At 42.7% G+C, this 11,235-nt stretch overlaps 1 protein-coding gene and 1 long non-coding RNA gene across 4 annotated transcripts in view; one reads left to right on the forward strand and one right to left on the reverse strand.

The window, feature by feature from the left end:
• Window positions 1-10,587, reverse strand: part of mymx (myomixer) — a 31,208-nt gene extending 20,621 nt beyond the window's left edge. The window contains exons 1-10 of one of the 3 annotated variants that reach the window (XM_028989545.1): window positions 9,714-10,587; window positions 7,306-7,461; window positions 5,433-5,579; window positions 4,555-4,746; window positions 2,307-2,393; window positions 1,892-2,010; window positions 1,679-1,793; window positions 1,542-1,607; window positions 1,302-1,417; window positions 423-537 (exon numbers count right to left, since the gene is read on the reverse strand). In XM_028989545.1, coding sequence (XP_028845378.1) covers window positions 423-537; window positions 1,302-1,417; window positions 1,542-1,607; window positions 1,679-1,793; window positions 1,892-2,010; window positions 2,307-2,393; window positions 4,555-4,746; window positions 5,433-5,579; window positions 7,306-7,461; window positions 9,714-10,223 — 1,623 coding nt within the window. In that variant the 5' untranslated portion in view covers window positions 10,224-10,587. Of the gene's footprint in view, window positions 1-386; window positions 538-1,301; window positions 1,418-1,541; window positions 1,608-1,678; window positions 1,794-1,891; window positions 2,011-2,306; window positions 2,394-4,554; window positions 4,747-5,432; window positions 5,580-7,305; window positions 7,462-9,713 lie in introns of all 3 variants that reach the window. The other 2 variants (XM_028989547.1, XM_028989544.1) reach the window with 2 other exon arrangements.
• On the forward strand, window positions 5,568-7,549 carry LOC114795855 (uncharacterized). Its single transcript, XR_003750560.1, has 3 exons — window positions 5,568-5,661; window positions 6,463-6,579; window positions 7,403-7,549. It is a non-coding gene; the product is annotated as an uncharacterized LOC114795855 (long non-coding RNA).
• Window positions 10,588-11,235: the final 648 nt, after the last annotated feature.

Raw genomic sequence — 11,235 nt, forward strand, 5'->3', positions numbered from 1 at the left:
AATTAACACACTACATTTTGACATCCCTATATGTATAGTATTGTCCCGACTGTGCATTTAATTGCTTAACAGAGAGAGTTCGGCATCTATAGTAGAATGTTATATTTGTGTGTGTGTGTATGTGTGTGTGTGTGTGTGTGTGTGTGAAATACCATGCCTAGATAATTGGTAACTTGAAATGGATGTCTGCATGGATGGTTTACAGTTATGTATATGCTGTTTGCTATGCAGTTGGTAACTTGCTCCTGTGCTCAGTATGAACTACTCCATAACTCATGCTAATACATTTCCCAGAGTTGGCCTTCCTGTTAACCTGAGCTAACCTGAGTTAACCTGAACCTGTTGCAGGAAAAATCGACATTCATACTAAGTGCCGGACTACTAACTGAACATCCTTGGAGTCGGTTCTGCTCCTCCTTCACCTCCTTTCCCAACATTCGCTGCGGATCCATTCCCACGCCACTCTGAGGGGTGACAGGGTCACCATCTTCCCTGGTGAACTGTGGGGTGGGGAGAGGCAGTGTTGGCTTCTCGTTCCTGCAGGGAGAGGGGGGGTATGATAAGTCATTTAAACCTGTCACTGAGTGTCAAAAGCGCAAGAGCATTCTAACTTTAGAGCAAAAGTAAATACTCTCCCAGTTCTGTGTGTTTGTGTGTGTGTGTGTGTGTGTGTGTGTGTGTGTGAGACAGAGAGACAGAGACACGGAGTGACCATGAGAGAGAGAGAGAGCACATTGAGTAATCCAGATTATAAAGTCATTACTGAGCAGTAAAGCACACAAAAAAACAATCCCATGTTGCTGTCTTATTTGGAAATAATACATGAGAGGGACACAGCACTAGTTACAGTATGGAGCTGGCAAGAGTCTGAATGAATAAACTGAGAGCGATAATTATTCCAATTGAAGGCGAGTGTTGGAACTAATGAGAAAAAGAAGACATTCTTAAAAACATTTTGCCACATTTAGAATCAAGGCGTCAGACTTTTGTAAATCCTTTCTTCCATAATAGCATTAAACAAAAAAATGTAAATGTTTCTTTTACATAAAATATTTTTTGCTCTTGTTAATTCATTCAGAATCTCATACCAGGGAGAATGAGTATTATTAGAAAATTCTGGAAGTTATGAATAAATACAAAAACACCCTTCCCATCAAAAAAGAACAGTGATTTTAATCATGAAATCTGATGAAAGCATTCATTTTGGAACAGTGGAAGTTATTCAATATGAAGTACATCAACAATTCTTTTTTTATTTAATGTGCTTTTATTATGGCACATAGCAACCATAGCAACTATACCTGAAGGCCTTCTGGAGGAGAGCCCAGTGCTCTTTCACTTCCCCTTGTTTCTGGGTCACCCTTGCTGCCAGCACAGGATGAAGGTTGGACAGCTGGGACACAGTCACATCCAGCATCTGGCATGAAAATGGCAGCAGAAGGAGAGAATGGGAACATCAGCTTGAATTAGGTGGGTGGGAAACTCCATTGCATAAGGCATTTTTGGTCGACTCATAGCCTTACATCATGTTTGGTACTCACCATGATCTGGCTGGCAACATCTCGGATTTCTCCATCTCCACAGCTCTCTTGACCCAGACTTTTTCTCTGGAGAGCACATGAGGAACATGAGGGATAAGCACACCAGCACAGCAATATCACACCTCGGCTCCACTCACCATGCTGTCTACCACACTCAATATGCTATCAGCCTGCTGGTAAAAGGAGGACATTTCCAGAGCCACCTGAAGCTTCTTGTGATAATCTTTAAGGGCCGACTGAACCTTTAGCCATCTATAATAAAAAATACAAAGCACATGAGAGGCTTAACCTGGCAGACTATTCAGGGGAAGCATGTGGAATAGGGTTTTAATGCAATTTCCAATACTGACATCTTATTAACATGTTTCCTTCTAGTTGAGATGTTCCTTCCCTCCACCTTCCCTTGTTTCTCTAACTTCAGAGCCAAGTCGTTGATCTCTTCATGGAGATTGCGATACAGCTGCTCATCCTACAGAAAGAAAACATCCCATTCAAATTAATGGAACAAATGTGGGCCACTTTGCATTACAATTTGGGGGTAAATAACCAGTAATTGACAAGTACACTTACATAATACATTTTTGTTTATTTTAGTTATGATTATGATTCCTTGGGGAGAATTTTAGAGGAACAAAAGCAACAGCTGTGTATGTTTCAGTCCAGTGTCAAGTGTTTGCATGTAAAATGGTACATGGAATGTGTTTTAAAGAACCCCTCCTACGGCGTAAAGTGTAATGAATTCAGGGACAACCTCTTTGTGCTCACCTGTTTTAAATCTAAGATCCTCCTCGTCAGCTGCATCTTGTCCATGTTTTCACCGAGGAGGTGTGCCAGCGCCTGCTCCTCTTCCTGCTGACACATGGAAAAGGCAGCTCTTTACAGCCTCCTGTTGTTTCAAGCTAGTCGTTGTTTTCTTTGAGCACCGCTACTGTTGTTCTAAACTTGCCGATGCTACCGGGGATGATGAGAAATAGTGAGAGCTCATTAGGAGCCAGACCCCGCGAGCGCGATTGTTGGATGTAGTACAATAAAACCACTAAACAAATCATCCATCTCACAATGCAAAATTAATACGACAAATTAAACATATTATAAAAATGTCTTTTTTACTACATAAGCTTATTAGCTTTATTTTACGACTGAATCCTAATCCGACTGAATCCTAAACCTGGACAGCTCTGTTTATACTGTATGGCCACAATGTATGGCTCTCTCTTGCGTTTAATTACTTAAAATGCAATTTTACACTCAATTTTACATCAAATAGGGGGCAGTGTTTCACCAGAAAAGAAAATGAACAGCTCCTCCCCATGTCAGGCCATGTCAGATTTCAAAATGATTTGCATGTTTGCATGCTCAGATCAGGCAGACATGGACAGATCTAGTTACTTGTCTCTCATTCATTCACTCACTCACTCACTACCTCCAGAGGTGGGTAGTAACAAGTTACATTTACATCGGTACACTTACATGAGAAACTTTTGGAAAAAATTACTTTATGAGTTAGCATTACTTTTTACTTTACTTGAGTACATTTGTGAATTAGAAACTCTACTTTTACTTCACAACATTGGGTTCATTACGTTTTTAACTAATATGCTATAATTTTATCAGCCAAACTCAGCCAGAAAATTGAATAAATTTCACCATTCAATATAGCAACAATAATCACATGACATTGTTTCACCAATCAGACGTAGCCATGTGGTCACATGACAACCCAAACCAGGGTGACAGCATGAACTCATCACACAGCACAGACAAGGAATGAAAAATGGCAGATTTGACTGTCTCCAGACCTCTATACATTTTTTTGTAGAGAAAGGAATTAGCTTAATCGTTTAGTTGTTTTATTTAATATACCAATGCTAACACATTAGCATATATAAGGTAGTTTCAACACTCAGATTTAGTCAATTCATTACCATGAATTGTACTTTAATAAGTTATTAATACGTTATTAAATAAGCTATTAATATTATTAGCAAATCCGACAATTAGCACATTCATATTTTTATTGTCTGAATACATTGTTTCTAAAAAAGAAATTAGACATTACAATCAACAGTTACTACTTCAAAAAGTGAAAGTGAAGTGATTGTCATTGTGAAACACTGCAGCACAGCACACGGTGACACAGTGAACGAAATGTGTCCTCTGCTTTTAACCATCACCCTGGTGAGCAGTGGGCAGCTATGACAGGCGCCCGGGGAGCAGTGTGTGGGGACGGTGCTTTGCTCAGTGGCACCTTGGCGGACCAGGATTCAAACCGGCAACCTTCTGATCACTGGGCCACTTCCTTAACCGCTAGGCTACTACTGCCCCAGTAGTAGTTTTTATCACTAAATACTTTTGTACTCTTTCTTGAGTAATTTTTTGGATTACTTCTTTTTAGTTTTAGTTGTGGCTATTCTGACCACCACTGATAACCTCTTAGCCCTACACCGCTATCAAAGACCAATCAGGGGTAATTAATGCAGGGCGGAGACTAACCCTGGGCAGGGTGTAAGCCCGATGCAGGGCACATGGACACACACCATTCACTCACACACTCACACCTATGAACAGTTCAGATCTGCCAATTCACCTAGTGCGCATGTCTTGTGAAATGCAAGAGGAAAAAGGAAAAACGGAAGGAACCCTGTACCAAGACACGGAGGCATATACTCTCTACATTCACAATGTCCGAAGCCGGGTTTCTAAACCACACGGTTGGCGGTGTGAGGCCACACTACCAAATGCCCTGCCACCATAAAGACCTCACTTATCTGTGTTACACAATAAATACATTTTTGTTCCTAGTGGGTAACACACTCGCCTTTGAACCAGAAGACCACAAAGTCACAGGTTCAAACAGCACCTACTACCACTGTGTCCATGAGCAAGGCACTGAACCCTGGGGACTCCAGGGGGACTGTCCCTTAACTAACCGTAAGTGTAAAAAGATTTTTCAATGTCTTACACATTCACACAGGTATGGAAAGATGCTGTGGAGTTTATGTTTTTTTTTTACCTTTTCTTTGACCCAAGCCTCCAAACGCTCCACCTTCAGGTTGAACTCCTGCAGGTTTTTGGCTCCTCCGAGTGCCTTTGACTGACTGGCAGCTGTCTGCTTGAGAGTGTGCCACTGATCCCGGAGCTGACTCAGCTGCTTCCTCACCATGTCTGAGGTAGGATTTAACTTGGACATCAGCTGTTCTCCCGTCTGTTACAAAAAAGTGAGAGAATGTGTTTATAAAAACTTGAAAAAGGATGAATAATACTTAATAATACTTGAAGAGTAATTGCATACAACTTTCTTACCGGTTGTAATTACTTACATTACTACTTACAAATTGACAAATTGACAAACATAAGCAGAAAACAATGTCAATATGTAATCTCTACCTCATCCGTAGTAATTGTTGAGGAAGTTCTTCCCTGATTACTTGGATCCATTACTGTAATATTTTGGGATATTGTAATCCCTTAGACTACTTTATATACAGTGTGTATAATGCATTTTTGTGTGTGTAGTACATTGTGATATGATTTAAGTAACTCAAATTATGGGTAATACAGTGGCACCCTGAGTTATTTCACTTAATTCAGGGTTAATTACTGCCAATGCTCCATTACCAAATAAGACCCTGGGCAGGAAGTTTAAACACGGCCCTACTGAGGACACCTCACTCTGTCCATCTAAATAAAACTATTGTCTGATATCAGCATTACGTCATCTTTTTACATTGTGTGCTCTAAAAAAGTCATTTGAGGTGCAACGCTGAGCCATCAATCAAGCCAACAGGCTGTGAAAGTCTCTAACAGAAGTTCCCCAGGGCTTTAAAACCTTTGGAGTAAATCGCTCCCTCTGAGTGGTTGTGAACCCTGGTTTTACTGGGTGATTGTCACCTGGTTTAGCTGAATGAGCGTGTTCTCAAAGTCTTTGAGGTCCCGTTGGAGGGCCTGCGACTTCTCCTCCCAATCCTTTAGGGGGCATCTCTGGAAACTGCAGCCGTCCTTCAAATCCTGCAGCTTCCCTTTGATCCACGCTTCAGCCTGCAGGAAGGAAAAAGATCAACGTTTCGCCAGTAACGCATCGAGGACTAACATGTCTCTCCACTTCCTTTTCCTTGTCTAGGTGTGTCTCAAGGCTCCGTCAGCCAACGTTTGCTTTAAGAGCCCTCTGGACGATGTTCACATGTTACTTTTTGTGGCCCACATTGTGGAAACATTATATTAAGCAAACGGCCGAGGCAAACGCTCGCTCTCCTCCGGGTCCAGAGGAACTCCGGCAGTTCCCACTGTTATTCCTCATCTCGCTGAGCCAGAGCAAAGCCAGCACGTCTCCGTTTACTTACAGCAGCGCTTCGGCTTCAGCGCCGTGTCACCTTATCCAGAGTGGGGCTTTCTTTTGCACAAGCCTTGCTTAACAGCACCCCCTTTTTTTTCTGGCTACGCCGGAGCAGCGCGAATCAAAAACAGGTGGCCAAACTCACGGGATTGTGTTTATTTGGAATGAACAGTGTAGGGTCATTCATTAAGAACAGAAGCCCACCCAAGTCACAAAGCTGCGTTGTGCATCTCTGCGTTAAAATGGCATGAATTAAGGTAGCTTTAACTCCCAATGCTTCGTGGGTCTTGAAATCACAACTTTTTTGCCCCATGTGACCATAGATTGGCTGTTTTTTTTTTTGTTTTTTTTACGGTAGAGCTAGTTTGGGTTCTTTGAGGCTATGGGAACACAGTCCGACCTCCATAAAAACAACACCAGCGCATTTCCTGGCAACCGCACTTGACTATTTGTGAGAAATTAAAATATGATGTCACCTCTCTTAAGAGAAGGCTGTCATTAGATCGTAATGGCTCCCCCGGGGCATCAAAGGTATTTCTGCTTTCAAAAGCTTGAGCTAACATGGAGCTCCGTATCACATCACACCAGTTCCCATGGAGACTCTCCCCGCAGCAGAGTGACTTCATTCAGGAAGAGCAAAGCCTTTGTTTTTTCCTCTCAGCAATGAAACAACGGCATTTTTTCCCCCACACAGGCTCAATATCTGTAAGTATTTCTGGACGTTTTCCTCATCCTGATATTTATAACCCTGTTTTTCTTCTCAGTATCACATGGGATCAAACCACCAAATGCGCAGTAGATAGAAAATCCCAGACCTCCAGTGGGAAACCCTGGGGAATTTGTCCAATTTCTGTCCCATCTCCAATTCTGCAGTGACAACACGATACAAAACGCTATAAATGTGCATGTCACCAAGAGGTCATTAAGAGGTTCAGTAGGCCCTGTAAAAATCATTGGTGCCTAAGTATATCATATTCTGCCCTGAGTGGTTTCCTGTAGTATTTTCCTGCAAGAAAGAAAGAGCTGAGTCGGTGTATGTCCAAATGTACACGCCGATAGCACCAGAGCTTCTGCTGCTCGGGTGAGTCTTCATAGGCCAGAGGCGTGAAGAGATGAAGCCAAACAATGATCTCATGCCAAAATAATTGCTCCTCTTGTGACTGTTCCCCTCCCTTTTCCTGGGGCTGCTGCTCTCATGCACAATGTGCAAAAAATCTTCACTTGTTTGCATGTTATTATCAGTTGATAAAGTTAATAAATGTCTCATTAAAAATGCCAGAACAGCTGTACTGGATGGAAAGCTGCACTTTTCATTTAGTGAGTGTGAGTGTGAATAATTATAATATTCTATTTGCCCAACTGTGTGTATTTATTTTCTAATTGTGTATGAAAGCGCCTTCCTGTACAATGATCACATGACTGTGTGGGTACCTGGGTGACTTCTTGGTTGAACAGTTCCTCTGTAAGAGGAACTTCGCTCTGGGTCACTACACCCTTGTAACCGACAGATGCCTCCTTCTTCTCGCAGGATGGACCTTCTGCCTTCAGCAGATCTTTTTTCAGCAAAAGCGCTTTGAACACTGGAGCCTGTGCAAAAAAAAAGAAAAAAGAAAATAGAACACAGACGTGAAGTCATAGAACTGGCTCCTGTGCTCCACTCGCTGAATACACATGTCCAGGCCTTGGTGGAAACATCTACATGGGCTCACTGATGACTACACTAATGCTCATCATGCCCCCTTATTGGACAGAGAATGAAAAAAAGAATGCGAATGAAAAGTCCATCACTTTTTCAATAATAAAGGTTGAACGCAATAAATGCTTTCTGACAGATTAATTAGTTTTTTTGTTTGTTTTTTTTTACAGTAGGCAAAAAATCCTTAATCAGCAGAACACAATAACGGCATCCTGAGCTGAAACAATATTGATGGCAAAATAATATTCACCCTCATTTAACCAGGAAACATCTGGGAGGACAAGGAAGAAAAAAAAAAGTGAGTGCCGACACACAGCTCATTATGAGCAACACCAATTACGTTCCTTCATTTCCCCCCCGTAAAATTTGTCTTTCTGAATTGTCTGCAAATCTGGTTATAACGTGCGTAATGATCGTTTCAAATTAATAGAGTAAAATGCAGGGTTCTTCTTAAAATCAGCTTGAACACATGAGGCAAAATCGGGTATGAGTCGGTGGTTTTGCCTTTTGGATGATGGACTCGGACTTAGCCCCTTTAAATAATCCCCATTGGTGTCCTTAAAGCATCACTCTCTGTCTCTTGTCCTCCACTGACCGATATCCTGTCTGACCTCATGTTTTCCACACATGGGGAGCGATAGCCTGGTCTCCATGTGGCGCTGTCAGCGGCTCGCCAAATCCTCTCATGACTCAAAACTTGGACCCTTGGCCATGCATCCAGCTCACTTTCCACAATGGCTGTGGCATCATAAATAAACAGAGCGCTTTCAGAGTGCTTTCCTCCCCAGCAACCCCCGAACTCACAGGTGGTCAAAATGCTGCCAGGTTCCATCGAAGGGCAGCCTGCTTTTTTAAAGGTTTTAACCCCGTATAAACATCTCAGCACCGTTTTCCAGCCCACGGCACTCGCACAACGAGACCAAACCAGAGCTGGTTTATGCTTGTCTGCCGTGTCCGTGACTTTACTTCCGACAAAGCCGGATGACTCTCAAAGATCATCAAGTGTGCATGTGGCTGAGCGCGCGCACACAAGACACACATTTACACACACACACACACACACACACACACATGCACACACGATTCATATGATTCTCATTATGTTTTTACCAGAGCCGAAATGTGCATCAGGGTGCGATGTAGACACCGAGGGTTCCTTTAGCATAACTAAAATGGGGATATCTGAATATTTAAATTAAAAACATTTTGAGATTAATATAAAATTGACCAAACTCAAAATGGAAAGCACTAAAAACAACCCAGAGTGAAAGTCTGAGACAAATGGTTATTGTCAGATTCATTTCAAACCATCAAATGCACAAACAAACAGGACCAATGATAAGTATTAATATAATATAATATAAATGTAACATAATGTAACTAAGTGTAGTGAGAAACAAAACTTAAACCACTTAATGAGTTGAGCATCACTACACAGAGAGTGTGCACTAGCATATGATAGAATCAATTAATCCAAATATAAGTTTGTATGAAAAAGTCAAATTTCATACCAAAACTTTTAAATTAAGTATTTAGTAATTTTGTATTTTTGTAAGGCTTATAGAAACTACAGACAAAGTTTTTATTCTTGTTTCATTTGAATGATATTGTAATAAGCAATACATTTATTCTAAATATAAATTAGTCGCAGGAGAAATTCTGCCTTAATGTAAATTGCATATGATAAAAATCTATTGAAATTTGTAATTTTCCAGAAATTATGTTTCATTTTATCTCCTGTTATCACAATTTAATACATAACCACAGGTTTTTAACCTATTATAAATTAATACATTTTAAATTATTTGTTTTTAAGAGGTGAGTGTAAGATCAGACTAAAAGAATGATAAACACTCCAACCCGGAGCAGAAAAATCCACAGATCAGGGTTTCAGTCTTGATTCATCCACACTTTGAAATGTATGTTTACATACATGAAATATCTATCTATCTATCTATCTATCTATCTATCTATCTATCTATCTATCTATCTATCTATCTATCTATCTATCTATCTATCTATCTATCTATCTATCTATATATATATATATATATAGACAGAGATAGATAGATAGATAGATAGATAGATAGATAGATAGATAGATAGATAGATAGTACACTGACATATTTGTTACAGCCTTTACCTTTAAATGTGAGCTGAGCTTGTTTCCGCTACTCACTCCTACAATCCTCGGCAGCTGTGTGCCGGTGGTGATGATGTTATTATTGTTGTTGTTGTTTACTGTGTTGGGGGTAGCTGTGACCCGTGGGGCTCCGGGCCCATTGCTGTCCGTCTCTTCAGTGCCTTCAGTGCTGCCAGAGATGGTGATCTTTCGGATGGACCTGGCCGTGGCCGTGGGGGACACAGCGTTCTTGTTCAGGTGGTCTTCCTCTGCTGGGACCTGTTGCGGCGGCTGCATCGCAGGGGTCCTGGGTGGAGATTGCGGGCCGAGTTTGAGGTTAGCCGTCCTTGCCTGGGCCCGGCTGAGGAAGAGGGACACGTGGTCGTTCAGGTTGTGCTGCAGCTTGCAGTTATCCAGGGTCTGGCTAGAAAAGCAGCTGTCTGAGAAATCTGGGCATTTGGCCACAGAGGGCACGGACAGCCTGGTGCCGATGGTGAATGGCTGGATCTTCCGCACTATGCTGTCAGACATGGTCCCATAAATGTTGTATAGTTGAAGATTTTACGACACAAAGATTAAGAAAAAAAAAAAAAAAACTTCCACTCTTTTTCACCCTCCCTTTGGTCCGAGACTGAGAGAAAGGTGCAGAGAGGGTGTCCGATAACGGAGTGAGAGGGGGTCAGTTGTCCACTTTCTTGTGCATGTTCAGAATGCACAGCACGCAGGACAGGATGGCTTCCCGGGACTCCTGCGATCGGAGGCGGTCCCAGACGTGGCGCAGCGCAGAGCCCAGGTGGGAGGCGGCCGCCGAGAGGCTTCTCCTGAGGAGCTGCGCCGCTGCGCCTGCTAACCTGCTACTGAGGAGCCTGACGACCAGCGAGCGGAGCAGGAGGAGGACGGCTGGCATGCTGCCTGAGAGAGAGGGGAGGAAGGGAGGGCGGGAGGAAGGAAGGAAAAAACGCTGGGGGGGAGGAGGTGGTTTCGTGAATGAGGGATGAAGTCACTCTCTCTCTCTCTCTCTCTCTCTGTCTCAGTGCTGGGGAGGTGGAGGCGGTGAAGTCTGGCTATCAAAACTGAACAAGAGGAAAAAGCGCAGCAGATAAGACACGGGCAGCAGGGCAATGATCCCTCTTGTTAAAAAAAAAATAAAAACTCACCTCTTTCCACCCGCTGTGCAGTTAAAAACCACAGTCAGGTCCCAGCTTCCAGAACAATTTCACGTCCAGGACCACCTCCAGTCATAAGGGTCTCTCTCTTCAAGGAGGAAGAAAAATGGTGAGATGAATGAATCTTGTACTCAGAGTAGTTTCTACATCATCTCTCCAGATCCCTCGTTGAAGGTTTCGGCTGAGGATAGCCTTGTGTAGAGGTGGTTGAGGGGCTGGTACGCTTGAGGAGATCTCCAGGCTGGACTCTGGCGAAATGGCAAGTGATGGTCTTCAGCCTCTGAACAGGGTCCTGTCCCCAGCAGCTGTGCAGCTTCCAGCCCAGGAACAGTTGGTGGGGATCTTCTGACCAAATGTGCCCGCTAAGCTCTCCCCAC

Source organism: Denticeps clupeoides, chromosome 8 (assembly GCF_900700375.1).
Source record: "Denticeps clupeoides chromosome 8, fDenClu1.1, whole genome shotgun sequence".
NCBI classification, from domain to species: domain Eukaryota; kingdom Metazoa; phylum Chordata; class Actinopteri; order Clupeiformes; family Denticipitidae; genus Denticeps; species Denticeps clupeoides.